This window comes from Eschrichtius robustus, chromosome 12, assembly GCF_028021215.1.
Source record: "Eschrichtius robustus isolate mEscRob2 chromosome 12, mEscRob2.pri, whole genome shotgun sequence".
Classification (NCBI taxonomy): Eukaryota; Metazoa; Chordata; class Mammalia; order Artiodactyla; family Eschrichtiidae; genus Eschrichtius; species Eschrichtius robustus.
Genome location: NC_090835.1, coordinates 83,146,335 through 83,165,321, shown reverse-complemented (window position 1 = coordinate 83,165,321; position 18,987 = coordinate 83,146,335). Strand labels below are relative to the sequence as shown.

Sequence of the window (18,987 nt, the reverse complement as noted above, 5' to 3'; positions counted from 1 at the left end):
CTTCTGAGTCCTCGTTTTCACTTCATGTCCTTTCCCGCTACCTTCCTTTGATCTCCAGCTGGACAAAAGCAGCAGAGCAGCTTTGGGATGAGCCCCGCCCACTGGGAGCACTTGCTCTCTGCTCCGCCCCCTCCGCTTTCCTTCCCGGCTCCCTCCCCTCTTCTCTCTATTGATTTCCTTCTCCTCCACCTTCTCCTTCAAGCGTCCGTCATCCCCTTGCCTCAGCAAGGATGAAGAACTGTCTCTCACAGGAAACCCATTTCATCCTGTCGTTCTACAGCGTTTCTAGGAACACTAGGAGAACCCCGAGATTCATTCGTCCTTCTGAGTCAGTCCACGCAAGAGTGAAAGTGACACATTTCTCAGAAGTGTGGTTGTTTCAGTGCCTTTCTTTCCGGTCCACCTCCTCTCCATTTTATTCTCTTCTTAACCTGTATTTTCATGGGAAACATGCAGTGATGACACAGAATTATTCGAATTGAGTCATGCGATTGCTTTCCAGAAAAAGAGGAAAAAACTGAAGCTATGTTACTCCCTACCCCAACGGATATGCACACACAAAAACACTCACACGTGTGTGCACTCACACACACCTCTACTCCTAAGACTGAGATTGTGGTTGTGTTTAGTTAAAATATCAGTACATATTTTTTTTGGTTTTCATAGGATCCCCAAATTGGAAGAGAACTTGGAGATGGTCCAGTTCAAACAGAACCCCCTGGTGTACCATTCCTCTCTGGAATGTCACTACCATATGTTTATCAAGCTTTAGTGTGACCTTCTGGTGACTGTCCAATCCCTCTCCCTTTTAAAAATTTTCTAAATACTTGAAAATAATATTCTGTGTAAGTTTTCTTTTCTCCAAAATATCACCCTTTAATTAAGATTTTTTAAAAGTTATCTGATCTATTAGGAATTGAAAGTAATGAAGGAGAGGAAAAACTTTCTCCTCTACCCTCCTGGGTTTAGTCCCTGGGGTCCTGCAAATTAAACTGACAAAACCAGATTACCAGAGAAAGAATTTATTATGTGTGCATACAGAAGCCTTTGTAGGAAAGAAGTGAAGATTCAAAGAAGCAGTTAGACCCAGCAGCTTAGATACCATTTTAACAAAGAGTCATAAACTGTGGATAGATGATGAGACAAAGGAAGGAGGGAGTGTTGAACTTCTAGGGGAAGTAGATTAAGGGCAGGTAAGTATATGGGGGAAGCTAATCAAAGATAAGGGTTATTTAGTAAGGTTTATTATGCAGACTCAAGTTAGTGCCTTTTCCATCCATAAGAGTTGTCCCCCTCTTTCTAATATGTAAACTTCCTTTACAAATGGAAAATTGTTACCTTTACAAAAGGAAATTTATGCCTGGTTTTTAGACAGAAAGGGGGAAGGCAGAGAGCTTTTCCTGAGTCTGCTGTTTCTCAATTGCCTTCAGCTCAAATTAATCCTTATGCCAAAGTGGCACCTTTTGTGGTGGCATATTCTGATCTCCCTCTTTAGCGAGAAACTGGGTGGAAGAAGAAAATGTTCATACTAAGAACTTAGTATGAACATTAAATTAAATCGGGTCAAGTGAGTAAGTATTCACTGAGCACCAGCCATGGGTAGTGTATTTGCTGGGATGGGGGTGTGCAGAAGCCACGGGTGTCTCCTTTAAAGAGTTTAAGATCCAGAGAGCAGGTTAGGAACAATCATTTGAAAACTTAAAAAGCCAAAGCACATACAAATAGCCGTTCAAGTGGACAGTAGAAAAGTTGTCTCTAGTAATTGCTAAATGAAATTCCACGAGAGCAAGTGGAGAGTTCAGAAGAGGGACAGACACTAGTGGGTTTTGGGTCAGAGGAGACAGACTTTGAGGAAGAGTCCAGGAGTTTGGGTAGAGCCTAAATGAGCAGAAGAACTGAAATGAACTTTCCAGGAAAAAGGACCTGGCCTGCAGAGGATGAGGCCTCAGAAATACAACACATTTTGTGGCGCAGAAGGTGGAAAATGAGGTTCTTTCATGTGGAATGTTTGGGAAGGTGACTTTAACAAACTAGGTTAGGGCCATGCATCAGATTTAGGCCAATGTCTAAGGAACTGGTCATCCAACCCAGAGGCAAGAGTAGAGTGTAAGCTCATCTTTCTGGGGCAAGACCCTCCACCCCAGTTCACCACCCCAGAACTTTGTGGGTTGTCAGCATGGGACTGGGGGAAAGTCCAGGGGCAAACGTTGCTGATCCCTGGTTCCTGTACGACCCTGGTGGAAACAGCTGAGGGTTTTCGTCAGAGGAAGCCAATAACACTGGACAGCATTTGACAGACACCCACTTGGGCTTTACCTGGGCATGGAGCTCTGGTAGTCTGTTGACTAATTCCATTCACCTCAGTGCAGGAAATTATTGAATAGCTTGGCTGATGAGTAAGTGAAAGTCTGCACGAAACCCTGAGTTGCCTGTAGCTCGCCTGTGGGTGGCTCAGTCAGGTCAACCCAAAGCAGCTGCTGCTGAATTTCTACATGGAAAGACCTCAATTTCGTGGTCTCTCCATCCCCACCCTTGCCAAGGAAACTTGCAGAGTAGGAGAAGAGGTGTATGGTTCTTAGCTTCGAGGGAGTGCAGCTCTGAGATTTAAGGCTCTGATTTTCTCATCCCAATCACTTTTCAAGTGTACTTGACTCTCAATTTCTCAGCTTCAGAAAATGGAATGTGTCCAGTGACCCCTGCTGTAATTTTATAGGAAATCCCGCACTTTCTTTAATGTTCCCTAAAGCAGTGCAGCCCAGACTTCCATGTGATGAGAATCACTTGGAAATCTTGTAAAAAGGCAGAGTCTGATTCAATAGGTTTGGGGTGAGGGCCCAAGATTCTGCATTTATTTTTTGCATATATTTTCAGGCTTTTTTCTGAGCGTACATTTATTTAGACATATACACACACATACAAATATACATATACATGTACATAGTGTGTTTGTATCTACATCAAAGGAATGTCATACTTTATATGAAGAACCGTATCTTAATATTTTCAAAAATTGTTACAAAAAAGGTATTTTTAAAGTTATTACATTTTCTTGGAAAGAAATTTCTAGTGGCTACATAGGTTTTATCATATATACACGCTAACAATTCACTGAACTATCAACATTATTCTACTGTTAGAAATCTAGGGTGCTTTCAATTTTCCCACACTGAATATCCTTGTATGTGGATCTTCGGGTACTTCTCTATTTCTTTAGAACAATTCCCAGGGGTAGAACATTTTTTTTAGGTTTTTGCTTCATATTATTAAGTACCCTACAAAAGTTGTACCAATACACTCCCAGCCGTAATACCTGAAAATGCCCCTTTTTCCTATTCTCCTGTTAATATGCATGGTTAAAAATCTATGCCAGTTTGATAGCCTAAATATGGAATTCTATTTTAGTTTGCATTCGTTTGATTGCTTTTGAGGTTAAACTGGTTTTTTTTTTCACATATTTATTATCTATTTTCTTCTAATGCAAACTTTGCTACTTTTTCTTTTTTCAAATTGAGGTGTAATCGACATGTTATATTAGTTTCAGGTATAAAACAATGATTCTATATTTGTATATATTGTGAAATGATCACCACGGTAAGTCTGGTTAACAACCGTCAACTGAGATTCTGCCTTTTTAACAAGCTCCCAGGTCCTAGCAAGGTAGATGGCAGGGGTGGGGCTGGTGCTTACTTTCTCATTCCAAATTCTTGTTGACCCATTTCTGCTGCTTCCTCTCCTGAGGCCGCCTTTTCTTTCCACATCTCTTTGCTGCTGTGTGGACATCATAGGACTGTTTTGCATGTAAAGAATTTTATTTTAGGTGTGGTAATAATGGAAGAGAATTAAGGCACAATGTAGACATGGAAACGATTTGAATACTAGGCTCATGACTCTTTAGTTCCCTTGCTGTGTCAGCTACTGAAGTTTCCAACTGGCATCTCTCTCCATTTCTCTCATCTCTGGTGGTAACTCAAGTTCTTGTTATTTGTACGTGTAGTGATTTCCTTCTCTGTTTCCACCCTGGAAGAATAGAACTTCCCTCTCTGTGTTTACCCTGGATAGAGATAGGCTCTATCTTTGCACTTCCAAAAAGGCCCAAGGTAAGTTCTCTCCAAAACAGAAGTGCCATTTTGTCTAACATGAAGTTCATGGCACTCCTGGATAGAGGAAACTGTCATGATGATTTTCTTCTTTTGTGGATAGTACTTTTATTTTTCTTCTTCTTATCCATGTTAAGTACCCAGCATGGCGACTGGCACAGAGTGGGCATTTAATAAATGGTGTTTTTGTTAATAAGGAGATAAAATTCTGGTGCAAATAGCTCCACGGTTCATAGAATAGATTCAGAATTGAGGGGTTCTGCTTTTGATCTGGAACTTTCTCCAGTGACCTCAACCCTATTCCATCCAGGGTTCTCACACAGCACTCTGGGAAACTCCTTTCCTAAGTTTTCCCCCAACCTGATACTTTTCTTCTTTTTCAGCTTTTGCCTCCAATCCCCTCCCTTCATTTCTGTCCCCTGTAACTCTTTCATAGATTCTTCACCTTTTCATCAGAACATCAGGAATTATACTGTTTTTTAGGCAATAAACAGATACACACACACCCACACCCACGGAGGGAGGGAGGGAAGGAGGGAGGATGGGAGGGAGAGAGAGAGCGAGAGAAGGCTTCTGTGTCTAAGCCCCAAATAATTCCTATGCCCACAAACATTGGCATATGAAGACCCAGGCACAGCATTTTCATCTGAAAAATAATCATTGTAATGAACTCTGATTTTTAACCCAAAAGTAAAGCTGTTTTGTTCTTGAAAATCTTTTCACAGTGGAAATATGTTGACCTTTTAAAAAAAAAGAATGGGTTGCTACGGAGTGTGATTTTATGGAGGTTCTATTAAGTACATAATGGGTTTGAATATTTGACTCAAACAGATAGGTAAACATGAATTAATGGATGCAAAGAATCCTGAAACTGGAAACAGTCTTTTGTATTAAAAGGGGGAAAAAAAAGAATTACGTGGATTTGTAGGGTCTGTGGCTTTATAGTTATAAGAATGCTCCATGTTTTTTCTTCAATAGGGGCTGGAGAAGTAGGATTATGAAAGGGAATGGGACATGGACTTTCTAAATGATCTAGGGACTGAAAAGGCAAATAAACCTTACATTTAATTAGTTTGAATAGCCTGAAAGGAGGAAGAATTTTTGTGCTTGATGAGGAGGAGAGCTGCAAGAAGGTTGGGAATAAAAGCCATAATACTTTGAGGCCATTCTGACCTAATGTTTTAACCCATATTCAGAGGGTCTGACTCTAACATAAATAAATCAGTGCTTCAGGGAAATTAGAAAGGCGTGTTTTAATTTCATTTAGAAAAAAGACTGGAGTTAAAGTAAATTATATACTAATAGCTTTTGTTTGGTGAATAAGATAGTGAGTGATAATAAGAATGATAATGATAATAAGATAGTGATTATTTTTTGCCTTTAATTCTTTATCAATATTCTTTAAACCTGTTATATGATAACATTGTTTAACTGGCTATTTCAATGAGGAGTCAGAGCTCTGATAAACAGTGAAAATAAGCAGAAAATCCTGTAAAATTTTTAAGGTCTCTCTCAGTCAGTTTAGACTAGGATGAAACACTTCCATTTAGAGAGAGAAAGAATGGGAGATGCACGCAGTAGTTTTGATGTTACAACCTTGAAATCCTGTTTGGCTAACATTGTGGGGCTTCCATAGCCAGGGCATGTGGGATGTGCTTTGATCAGACCCAGATTCTGCTTTTTGAGCAGGGCTCACCTCCCTAGTACTCTTTGTGGTTGCTGGCTTCACCCAGCTGGGAGGTTTCCCCCCCAATATGCTCTTTGGCTGCATCTGAAATAGTGATGGCAAGTATAACTCTCCCTCTCTTGATTTAATGGTAGATTACTAGAACTCTACCCTTACACTTTTTTTCTGAGTCCTTTTACCTACGTAAAGGGATTTCCAGATGCTTCATTTTGATTCCCGCTTGTGGGGAATGTATTTGGTTGAAAGGTTTTACTGGGCACTTCTACCTCAGAGGCTTTTCCAATCATATCTTTTGCTTCGGGGGGATAGAAATAGTTGTGTTTTTTCCAACCTTGCAAGGCTCTGAATTTCTGGACTGTCTTCATTCTCTTTCATTTTTGTTTGCAAACCTGCCTACTCTTTCCTGAGCTCATGTCTTTCTTGTGTTACCTCACCAAATGCAGACAATAACCTCCAACACACATAGCTGGCATTCTGTTTCCAATGTCCTCCTTTAGAGCTCTTATTGGACCTCTAGGTACAATATCTGCCTCTCAAGTTACTGCAGGCAATAATTTTACCAAATGTTTTGCCATTCATAACATTGGTCATCATTTATCTAGCTTCCAATTTCACTGTCATCACAGCCTACCACCTGACCACCATGGAAAATGCCACCGTTTCAGCCTTTTGCCGTGGAAGCCCCTCACTTCTAGGCATCGATTTCTGTATCCACATGTATACTGCTAGGTTGTGCCAGCATTTCTTGATTAGACTCCCTTTTCTTTCTTTCTTTCTTTCAAGTTGGTCCAATTTTAGTGAAATCTGTTACAGAAGACAATTCAAATAGGAACCACTGTCTGTGGTTTTAAGGCCTATAGAAATCTGAATTATGTTTTACTGCAAAATAATGTAAAATACATTAATTCAAACTACGGTGTAAAAAGATTTTAATTATGAATGTATGTCCTCATTAAATTAAATATTTGCAAATGTTTAGACTCCCCTTTCTTGAATGAAGATGAAACCTCTTGAGGGTTGGATTTGTAAAACTAAATGTGTTCATTTAGCTATCAATATCCCCAACAATCCCATGTCGTTATCTTATTGGTTAATATACGTGTGTTTGCTTTCGTTCCATACTATATTTTAAAATCATTAAGGTAGAGACTCTACTAGTACAGTCTATTATCTGTAATGCAGCATGGCTTCCAGAACATGGGAGGGCATACAAAAGTCTTGCTAAATTGGATGTTTGAACAGCTGTAATATTTTACGACATGGAGGTTGTGTGTAACTCTTTCATACAACTACAGAGTTTCCTGCTGTCTTTTTCTGTGGGCCCTTGGAACTGTGTGTAGAGCGCTGTAGCTGTCGGTGTGTTGAATGATAGCTCCACTTGGATTATTGAAACTCTTAAAGCCAACAGCAGCTTGGGCCACAAGTGGTACAGGGCCAGTTAGTGAAGGGCTTCCACCATAATCAGCTGTGTGTTCATCATATATTTATTACTGGGTCCCCAAATGTTAGCCCATGATTTACAGTATAAGAAGGGTTTATCATTGTTAGACGAAACAATGATCTGGATCCATTGATGGAATTCAAACTTGGTGATGGTTGATTACTAGTTTGACATCCTGATAAGTTAGTTATTTTTACCTTGATGGGGGAAAACTTATGTGACCATTGGGCACATAAAAAATCAATGTTGCTTCCTTCTTACATAAAAAAAAATTATTTAATTTTCTCTGCAACCAGCAAATCCTTCTGTATTGAATCAGGCATTCTTAATTCAAGGTGATTTCCTTGTTTCTTCTTTCAGAAGAGCTGCTGTGGTCTTCTCTGCATTGAGGTATGGCTCTGCATGGAGAAGAGACTGCCTCAGAAAGTGAGTGATTCAGTCCACTCAACTTAATATGCTTTTAAGGGTCTATTGCACATATTGCTTTGGTAGCTTGTGTGATACAAGCAAATCTGAAAACATGACTCTTGATTTCACGGTGTCAGCTTCACTGAGTATATGGAAGAATGTATCCAGAGAGGCCTTGAAAATTCTCTATATGATGGACTCAGGGCTTCAGTCTGCCCTGAAATGGGTTGCCTAGGGGACTTGTCTTGAAATGGTGTATGCATAGAAAATATACTGTCTTAATTAATTAATTTATTTTAAAATTAATTTTTATTGGGGTTTAGTTGATTTATAATGTTGTGTCAGTTTCTTCTGTACGGCAAAATGAAACAGTTATACATATACATATATCCACTCTTTTTTAGATTCTATTCCCATATAGGCCATTACAGAGTATTGAGTAGAGTTCCCTGTGCTATGCAATAGGTTCTTATCACTTATCTATTTTATATACAGTAGTGTATATACGTCAGTCCCAATCTCCCAATTTATCCCTCCTTCCCTTCCCCCTTGGTAACCATAAGTTTGTTTTCTACAGCTGTGACTCTATTTCTGTTTTGTAAATAAGTTCATTTGTACCACTTTTTTCTTTTTTTAGATTCCACATATAAGTGATATCATATATTTGTTTTTCTCTCTCTGACTTACTTCACTCAGTATGACAATCTCCAGGTCTATCCCTGTTGCTGCAAATGGCATTATTTCATTCTTTTTTATGGCTGAGTAATATTCCATTGTATATATACACTGTCTTAATTTAGATTGTATACTTGGGGATATATATTTAGAGAAGGATGCTGACAGAGATTACTGGGGGGAACTGAAGTTACCCCAAGTCCATGAAGACCCCAGAGAACCATCCTAAAACATATAAGCAAGTGTGAGGTAGACTGAAGATGAGCACAGAGTAACGAGGGAGGGAACGGTGATTCAAGGAGGTCTTCTTAGGGGGGTTACATTGCTGATTGTCCCAGAGGGGAGGTGTAGAGAAGAATGCACAGGCATGGGGAGGAGAAACATGGGTGAAAGACTCGTGATCACAGAAGAATTTTGATCAATCTTGGAGGGGCTTCATGAACCCAAGAGCTGTTTCCTCTTTATTTCCTACATTTAAAGAAAATGGGGCAAACTTGTTCAAGCACGTGATGGGGGAGAGTAAGCTTACCCTGCTAGAATGTGCCCTGCCTTATTAACAGAGCATGTGTAATTTTACCTGATCTTAATGGGCATTAAAAAGTGTAAGTTATTGTTATTTCAGAAATGTCTGTGTATCCCTAGGCTATAATGCCCGGTATACAGCAAGTGCTTAATAAATGTTGACCTGAACTGAACTAAGATAAATTAACTTTTTGCAGGTCATTTAAAATTACACATCAGAGCATTTAAAGGTTCTACTTGCTAATCCATTTAGTTTAAAAAATCAAACCATCTTCAGTCAGACACAGCCAAGATAATAGTTGTTTATATGTTGTATAAGTAATGATTATCAATCTATTAAACACTGGTAGGAGTCTAACCATGGGGTTAAAACAGAATTAGTTCAGGGAGACCATGAAACTAACTGCCTGGGGATATAATTTCTGAATCTCTCACTGATGCCATTCATTTCTTTGGTTTTGTTTTTTCCATTCATAAAGTAGAGCTAAAGATAGTCCTCTGTTTAATACTGAGCCTCCTCGAAGGATGATATCCACTTAAATCACAGTTCACACTGCATGACTGGAAAGTAGAACATAAGGTGCGTGACTAGAGTTCTTAGCCATTTTGTGGAGGAACGTGAAAGATCATGGCAGCAGTTTGTCACTTGGTTCATCTCTGTAGTACATAAGTTAAGAAATTTGCTGTAGTGTGAAGACAATGGGGGTGGGAGTGGGGCAGAAGAAGAGGAAGATTTGGTTCCTTTTTCATCATCCCTTTTTAGGGTCCCCCTTCGACTCCCCTTCAGGAAGTGGAATAGGAAAAAAAAAAACACTACATTCGTCAGTAACTCTGGGGCAACCACAAGTTAGACAGTAAGCAGGTCAATTGAAACAAGGACAGAGATTGCTATAAAACCAACAGTGCTCTCGTTGACACCACACGGGCACACACAAGGCAACACAGCACAGAAAGAGCTTCCTGCACGAAGCAGGTGACCAGAGCAAAGTGACAATGACATTGCTGCGTGACATGGCCGTGGTGAGTAGTCAGGATCATTCTTGTGTTGGTACAGTCATCCCTAGGATTTCAGGAAAGCAGATTTCTAAGGAATGATGCTAGATTGGGGTCTTTTGTGGGGTCATTTCTTTAAAAAACAGAGCTGACTTTAATGCTGATCACTGTCTGGTGGAGAAAAAGAAAAAATAACCAGAAATTATAATGGGGTGTAAAACCATAGCTCTTCACCAATGGCTATGGCATAGTTGGTGTTAGCTTGTGAAGTTCTTGGGGTCACAAACTGGACATGGTCTCTCTTGTGGCCACCATTGTAGAGTTAAGTTGGCCCTCATCTCATGGGGGAGCTTAGCCAGCCTTTTAGGATCTGTACATGTTTATTTTAACCAAGGAAGCTGGGGCCCCAATAGGGGTAATGATTCCCCCAAGACGAGCAGATGACAAGGAGTGCCCTGGATGCAGGGAGTGAAACCACCTGGTGATGCACTTGGACAGCTCCTATGGGAGGGACATTTGCCCCATCTCTGAGAGCTGATCATTTTTGCATTGTCTCCTTCCTCCTGGAGGAGAGGCAGATGTTAATGTGACGGAAATCTACATCCCCTGGGTCTAGAATCTCACCTGGCAGTCGTCAGATAAGACCTTCGAAGAATTTAAAATACAGCAGCATGAAAGCAGGGCTTGGGAAATCACTCACCATATTATTGGTTTAAATAATCCTTTTCTCTTTTTACAAGCCATGCAACTTAAAAGAGCTCGGATTTCATAAAAGATCATGGCATATGGTGATGATAATACTATGTTATATTCATATATTGTTTTAGAGATGGTATGAAATGCAGCCAAGCGCAGTAGTTAGGGGGCATGGGCTTTGGAGTCAGGCAGACCTGGCTTCACCACTTACTAAACGTGGGATTTGGGGTAAGTTACTTAACCTCTCTGTGCATTCTTTTTTTTTTTTTTTTTTAAAGAAGAGATGATCTTTTTTTAATTTTTTTTTTTTAATTTTTGGCTGTGTTGGGTCTTCGTTTCTGTGCGAGGGCTTTCTCCAATTGTGGCAAACGGGGACCACTCTTCATCGCGGGGCGCGGGCCTCTCACTGTCACGGCCTCTCTTGTTGCGGAGCACAGGCTCCAGACGCGCAGGCTCAGTAGTTGTGGCGCACGGACCTAGCTGCTCCGCGGCATGTGGAATCTTCCCAGACCAGGGCTCGAACCCGTGTCCCCTGCATTAGCAGGCAGATTCTCAACCACTGCGCCACCAGGGAAGCCCCTCTGTGCATTCTTATTCCTCTTATCTGTATAGAGGAATAATAATGGTCTCTCCCTCATGGAAGGATTAATCGATATCATTGAGAATGACTAAACCTATTCTCTGAAATAGCAGATATATGCAGGCATGGCTTTTAGTTAACTTGGCCATTTTAATATAACAACCAATAAGGATAGAGAAAGCATTCAATAAATGTTTTTTTTTTAATTGAAGTAGAGTTGATTTACAATGTTGTATTAGCAACATTGATATATAGCAAGTGATTCAGTTATATATAACTGAATAAATAAACCATAATTTCCATTATGGTTTATTACAGGATATTGAATATAGTTCCCTGTGCTATACAGTAGGTCCTTGTTGATTATCTATTTTATATATAGTTGTGTCTATATGTTAATCCCAAACTCCTAATTTATCCCTCCCCCACCCCCTTTCCCCTTCGGTAGCCATAAGTTTGTTCTCTATGTCAGTGAGTCTGTTTCTGTTTTGTAAATATGTTCATTTGTATCATATTTTAGATTCCACATATAAATGATATCATATGGTATTTGTCTTTCTCTTTCTGGTTTACTTCACTTAGTATGATAATCTCTAGGTCCATCCATGTTACAGCAAATAGCATTATTTCATTCTTTTTTATGGCTTAGTAGTATTCCACTACATATATATATATATATATATATATATATATACACACACACCTCATCTTCTTTATCCATTCATCTGTCCATGGACATTTAGGTTGCTTCTATGTCTCAGCTACTGTAAACAGTGCCGCTATGAACATTGGGGTGCATGTATCTTTTCGAACTAGAGTGTTAAATATTAATATTAATGATGTCATTATTTTTACCTCTGAGTCTCTCACCAATCTAGGGAAGTGGATTGGGATGACTTTCCCCATTGTACAGATGAACAACAGCTCAATGAATTTAAGTGATTTAACATCACTGGATACTGTATGCCCAAGAATGAGGACATGAATCTAGGTTTACTGGCTCCAAGTAATATTCTTTTCCTTGAATGGTTCAGAAGCAAGATTTCTGAATTTAAAGCCATTGTGTTTAGACAAATTTGTTGGATAGTTTTGTGTTCTAAAGCCACATCTATTTTTGGTTTCTTTGAAGAAATCTGTTGGACTGTCAGCAAGAAACATGGCAGGGCAAAGGACATTAGAATAGGATTAGAAATTGGAGGTGCAGGCACACAGGACATCCTCAGTACGGTGGTGAGGCAAACTCTTATGGACCAGGAGCTGCCCGGGTTCTGGAGCTTGTTCCTACATGGGGTGAGCACGAATCACAGGTGAGTTCAGGGGACAAGTGTTCAGATGTTCTCTTTACGGGAGTTCACAGTGCAGTAAGTAAAAGGTTGAGCAGAGCATGTTGGTGTCCTGACACTGCCCACCTTCAGCTGGTGCTTTCTTTTGCCTCTGTTTCCTATCGGACAGACAGGGAGTGATGTCCATTTACCTGACTCGTAGGTGGCACAGAAGGATCTGAGACTATAAAATACTCTGAGCCTCTCAGAGAAGTGCTGTGCTATGTATCATTCTTAAGAGCCAGCAAGAATCCGAGCCCCCGCTCTGTGTAGCATAACCACTAAAATCTGCAGTTTCAGATCAACAGCTTCTTGGAGAAAACTAGAGTGGTTTGCAGACATCATCTGATTTCTGATAAAGGGCTATGTGACCTACAACACACAGGCAATTCTGACACATGGCTTAAAAGGCCTGGCTCCTCTAGTGAGACAAAGCTGAGGTGAAACACCGTGAGTGGCTCTATGTTGATGACAATAGTAATGATCTTCAATGGCCATGGCACTGACCGCAGACACCTTGTTCCAGTCTCCAGACTGGCGCTAGCAGGCTGGTGAACCTCATCGCCTCAGACACAACTCGTGCACCTGCCTTATCGGGATAACTAATATGAGCTCTACCTGTCCTACAAGGTTGTGAGAATCCAGAGACTAAAGAAACGTGAAAGTGTTTTCTACAACACTCTAAGAATATAAGCAAATGTTTACAATAATGACTTATTAGAAACCTGGTAATTATTGCTAAATCATGTAACCCCATGGTTATATGACTTTGATAATGAAATTAGAAATGACTCAGTGAATATGATACAGAAGAGGAAAGAGGAAACACAAAGGAGGGATTTACTTCAGAAACATAAGGAGGTGATGATTGGGAAGCTAAGGACCGTCTTGTCTAAGCAGGCATCCTTTTACTTTTTACAATGTCATAATGCTTTGTCTAGACAGAAGTTACATGAGGGCAAATTCCACATCTTTCCCGTCCACTGTGTATCATTAGGACAATGTAGACTTAACAATAGTACCTATACTGAATACTCTCCATGTCCCAGCCCTGCTGTTCATGCTATATATGGATCCTATCATTTAATCTCCACATTTGCTGGTGGAGGAAACTGAGTCACAGCTAGTAAGAGTCCAGGAACTGAGTTATGGACCCAGGACTTTTGACTCTGGAGCCCATGTCCTTTATCATCACAGTCCAGAGACAGGAAAGAGTTGTTGAATGAATGAATGATTGCAGGAGACAAAAGTAGACATCTGCTGATTATCTGGAGGCAAATCAGCCTCATTCAGGCTTATCTGGGTCAATCTTGCTTTCAACTTCTTTTTAGTATCAGCTACATTAGTACAGCACTTGATACCATGACCTTTTTGTTTACTCTTATCATTTCTTGCCTCCAGCACTTGCAAAAGATAAAAAGAAGGTCCTTTAAACCAACTTGTCTAAGCACCTTCCCAACCCTAACTGACGGAAGGTGTGAGCCTGAACGAGACTGAGCCCCGAGGATGAAAGTAACTCACTTTCAGCCCTGGGTCTGCATTATGTTGAGTATCGGTGATGAGGCTTGTCCAGCCCCAGTGAGGGTCGGTGGTCACGGTGGGGTGAGCAAAGCAGGTCGTGAGAAAGGGAAGCTGGAGAGATTTTTATCTCTTCCTTTATTTTAATTAGGTCTTCACTGAACTCTTTCTTTGTGCACTCCTGTAATACCAGATAAACTGGTATTTCAATGTAAGTATAAAAAATATATTTTCTGGAGCTAAAGAGAAGTAGTTTCCATTTCTCTGTCGTGCATCCTTAGTGCCTCTGCTTCCTTCAGTCATGAGCATGGGTCATTGGAACTCTGCTATAGTTGGTTTTGCATGGTGTTTTTCTTAATGCGTTGAGCTTAACTACGTTGTTAATTTAAATGGATCGTTTTGTTCATGCATTCACTCACCCGCTCTTTCATTCATCCAGAAAGTATTTTGGAACACCTGTTCTATGACATGTTCTCCTGCAGGAACTTACCATCTAATAGGTGTAGGTCTGTATGAACACAAATACTGCATGTCCAGACAATAAAGAAGGGCTGCTTGAGTGCTAGATGGTAAAAGCTTTATGAATGAACTACTTCCGGGACAGTTCCTGGAGGAGACCGAGTCCTAGTGGGGCCCTGACGGAAGGGGAGGATTTGAATGGATAGAGGTGGGGCAGTGTATTCCAGGTGGAGAGATGGCTGGGACGAAGAGTTTTGTGGAGGATTCATGGATGTGAGGTTGGAAATTAAAAGCAAGAGCTATCATTTCTTAAGCTCCTATTTTTGTTGTAGGTGCTTTACAAAGAACGTTTTATTTAATCTTGTGAATATTATTATGAAGCAAGTGTTATGCTCTGGCTGGAAAGAAGAGAAAACAGAGGCTCAGTGAGGAGACCAGGTCAGGATTTAAACCCAGTCCCAGATCGTGACGTCTTTCTTTCTCCCTGTTCAGGAGCTCTCGGACTGTAGAGGGCTCAATCACCAGGCTAATGAGTTTAGTTCTCAGGTTGGTACCCTGGTATCTTCATGTATGACTGTTCCTGTTGCCAGGTGAGGACCTGAGGTTCAGAGAGGAGCCCTGATCCCATCCCAGGGATGCTGAGTTCAGCTGAAGCATGACCTGTCTCTTGTCAGCAAGTGACACCAGAGTCGCTAACCAGTCCCATTCTCATCTATTTCCAGGTCAAGTCCCTGCTGCTGTTGACATTGGGGCTGACCCTCCTGGGGGAGGTGGCAGCTCGGAAAACCCCCAAAGCTGGGGACCCTGCCCTCTGTCCCGCTCCGGAGGACCACACTGTGAGGGTTGATATCCGCATCCTCAGGCAGACCCAGGGCGCTCTCCTCTCACACGACTTCCAGAACCGCTCCACCTCCCCCTGGGATTACAAGTATGTGCCAAGGAGACTGACCTCCACGTTCTTTTGAAAAACATGTTAATTTATTCTAACCATAAGTAGAAAATTTCAAAAACATAGAAAAAATAATAGTCCTTACATTCACTCTGAAAAACGGAAATTCCACGTTCCCTGGGTGCTCACATTTTCTTGCTATTTTGGGCTAAGTCCTCTTATGTGGTCGAAGGTCTATTTTGCTTCCAAACTCTCATCGACGCTTTGCCCTTTTCTGCTTCACGCAGCCCTGGATTTGGAATTTACAAACTTTCTGTGCTGGAAGAGAGGACTCTTTAAAGCAGCCTACATAATGGTCTCTGCATGGAGATAAGTGGGAACCAGAAAAGTCAGTTCAGAGAGAGCCACTCAGATTGGATTTCAGTCTTCAAGGAGTGGGGAGGAGGCCAGAGTGGAGGAGAAAGGCCAGTTTGGGAAGGGGATGTTCAGGGTCCAGACTTGGGATTTTGTCTTACATGGAGGTTCTCGGAATAGCAAGCACTCATTTATATGCTCTAAATATAAGTATGAAAACAGAGCCCGAGGACCATTAGAAGTGCTTCCGGGGCTGCCCGCACCGCTTGCCTTGGGAAGCGAGAGTGTACGCTGGCCAGCTGGCTGGGTTGGCTTTGCTGCCTTTATTCCCCCTGGCAAGGGGGCTATTGAGGGAGAAATTGAAAGAAGGCATTGGATTCACCGACCCCCCGGGGCTTTGGTTTTCTTTCCCAAGCAGCAGGCTTTGTAGACTGTGTACTGGGGGACCTCCTAGTGAGGTTCAGTCTCTAACCAAAGGATGAATGATGATTATAATAATAAAAATGAAAAGGGAAATGAACTAAAAGATCTAACATTCATGGAATGCCAACGTTTTACGGTGCGGCGTTTCATATGCATTTGTATCACCGAGTGTTGGTAACAATCCCACGGGAGAGGAATTTGCGAACCCCCATTTTAAAGTTGAGGGAACTGAGGCCTAAGGAGTTAAGCACCCGCCACGGGCCGGCGTACTGAGTCCAGGTTGTCTGCTCCGCGCCTGCGCTGCCGCCCTGAGTCGCCCGGCACCGCCTCCCTGCAAGCGGGCGCCCAGTGCCGCGGGGCCCCCATCCTTTGTGCCTCTTTCCCTGCCTCCTACCCCTGGTCTCACCGTCGGCTTCTCTCTGCTCCTCCTGCAGCATCACCCGGGACCCCCACCGGTTCCCCTCCGAGATCGCAGAGGCCCGGTGCAGGCACACGGGCTGCATCGACGCCCAGGGGAAGGAAGACAGCTCCATGAACTCCGTCCCCATCCAGCAAGAGTTCCTGGTCCTCCGGAGGGAGTCCCAGGGTTGCTCTCGCTCCTTCCGGCTGGAGAAGGTGCGGGTGACTGTTGGTTGCACCTGTGTCACCCCCATCGTCCGCTACGTGCGTGGCTTGAGGGCGGCGGATCAGCTCAGCTGAAGAAGCTGTAGAAACGCCCCTCTTTACCCAGCACTTTGCCATGAGTCCTGTGTGGTTCCCAATTCTCTCCACTTCCCAGGTCTCTTCATAAGATCTGCATGGGACTCTCAAAGCTCTGTATTAGATAGAGTAACTTTCTGGGGCTTCAGAATCTTTATACGGTCCTGAGATGTTCCAGTGTCCCATCCCCCTGAAAATAGATGGAGGAGAATGCAGGACCCTCACCTACTCTGCTTATGTGCTATCATGACCGCCTCCCAGCCATGCAGTCATTGGGTGGGTCCCCCTTGGTAAAATGGGCTTCTGCTCCACAAAAGGCAACAAATAAAATAACCACAATGTAAGAGTGTGTGGGAGGGTCTGTGCAGGATGGGGTGGGCGGGAAGGATGGGGATAAGGATCCAGCACCTGTTTATTAAGCATTTGCTAAATATAGATGAGGTTGGCCTGATATTTATACCTATAGGGAAACTGTCCATGTATTTATGATGTATTGATTATATAAAATTGTAGGAGAAAAATTAATATATCAAGTACTAATATAATAAAGTATTAATGATTGAAAAATGCTTCAGATGTTTGTTTCCGGTCTCAGCTTGTACTCACGAACCTTGTGGACCTGAAGACTATGAAATTCTTTACACCTGTCATCTGTTTTTCATATTTCATCAGAGTGCTAGTGTCAGAATTTTTATTATTATTATTTGTGTGTGATTTTGGTAATATTAGCTTTTCCCCCCAGCTTTCTTGAGACATAATTGATAAATAACATGGTGTAAATTTAAGTGATAACAAGGTAATGATTTGATACATGTATATATGGTGAAATGATTACCACAATAAGGTTCCTTAACACCTCCAACCCTTCACATAATTCCTTTTTTTTGTGTGTGTGATAAGAACATTTAAGATGTACCCTTTTAGCAAATTTCAAGAATACAATACAGTATTGTTAATTACAGTCACCAGGCTGTACATTAGATCCCCAGAACTTATTCATCTTATAAATGAAAGTGTGTCCCTTTCATCCAACATCTCCCCATTCCCCCACACCCTGCCCCTGGCAACCAGCAATCTCCTCTCTGTTTCCATGCCTTGGAGAGTTCCTCTATTATTAATGGTTCTCGGGGGTTAGGAGGAGAGTTAAAGAAAATGGTGCAAACAGGGCTCGCATTCCCTAGTAACTCTTTACTGCTCTGTCTTCCTGGCTATATTATTTTACAACGTGAACATCTATTGGCCACTGTGGTAGCTACTGGAGACACAAAGAAAAGTAACAAATGCACATGGCGGGGTCCATGGTCTTGGTAGCGGCCGCCTGCAGAGCCCCTGGTCACTAGGGCCATGGCGGTCACTCTGCATCTGGAATCACTGGTGGTCTTTCATGAATCTCTTGTGCTTCTTGAGGACACAGGGGCTTCCAGATTTCGGTCTCCCTACCACTCAGAGGCTCACTGGTCCCTCTCTCGCCCAGATGCACCACATTTCCTCCTTCACTGCTACACTACCGGTTCAAGGCACATCTGTGTTCTGCTGCCTTTCAGTCCCGGAGAGGGGATGGGGCATCAGTTCTCACTCCCACCTGCAACTTGGCTTGAGGATGGGCAGCGGGCAGGAGCCCGGCACCCATTTTTCACTCTTTAGTGGGGGCAACTTTTACCTAGTCTGTATGTGAGGGTGGGGATGGAGGAGCTGGTAAGCGGGCTCTTCTCTTTGCTTCAGAGTCTTTCACGTATGGTGTAAACATTGACGTTTGTACTTAAAATGCTCAGCCTCTTGGAATCTAAAAACCATTTTCTCTCATAGTTATCAGCTTTGTAAGTTTGCTGTGAATCCCACAAGTCCATACTGGTGCAGAAATCTGTGCAATGAATCTTCGTTTCCCTGTTCATTTTGGCAGTAATAGCTTTACCCTGAGGGTAGTACACACACAAAGCCTCAATCTGAGTGGTGAGAGAAGTATAGAGGTGAAGGACATTGCAGAGGAAAAAATTATGCCTCTGAATGTATCAAGATATTATCTTGTTACACGTGGTCACATGTAATTTCAAAACGATGTGCTAAGTACCATGATCAAGGTCTGAGATTTAAAGAAGACACAGAGGATGATAGCTCACCAGGAAATTTCATAAAGGAGATGACTTTTGCACTGGGTTGAATAATAGTTGCTCTAGAGGAAAATGAGGGAAGGGCATTCCTAGCAAAGGGAACAGTATAAACAAAA

General features: G+C 42.0%; 1 protein-coding gene across 1 annotated transcript; it reads left to right on the top strand.

Annotated features, from left to right (window-relative positions):
* Positions 1-7,620: 7,620 nt before the first annotated feature.
* On the top strand, positions 7,621-17,058 carry IL17F (interleukin 17F). The gene is made up of 3 exons (XM_068558686.1): positions 7,621-7,651; positions 15,121-15,326; positions 16,499-17,058. Exons 1-3 carry the CDS (start codon positions 7,628-7,630, stop codon positions 16,761-16,763), a joined length of 495 nt encoding a protein of 164 aa, XP_068414787.1. The 5' UTR covers positions 7,621-7,627; the 3' UTR covers positions 16,764-17,058.
* The last annotated feature ends 1,929 nt before the right edge of the window (positions 17,059-18,987 follow it).

What these genes read in the sequence shown, in the direction of transcription:
- IL17F (XM_068558686.1), top strand. Translation starts at nt 7,628, where the DNA reads ATGGAGAAGAGACTGCCTCAGAAA. An exon ending in AGAAGAGACTGCCTCAGAAA is followed by an intron (nt 7,652 to 15,120) that starts GTGAGTGATTCA and finishes ATCTATTTCCAG; the next exon opens with GTCAAGTCCCTGCTGCTGTT. An exon ending in ACCTCCCCCTGGGATTACAA is followed by an intron (nt 15,327 to 16,498) that starts GTATGTGCCAAG and finishes CTCCTCCTGCAG; the next exon opens with CATCACCCGGGACCCCCACC.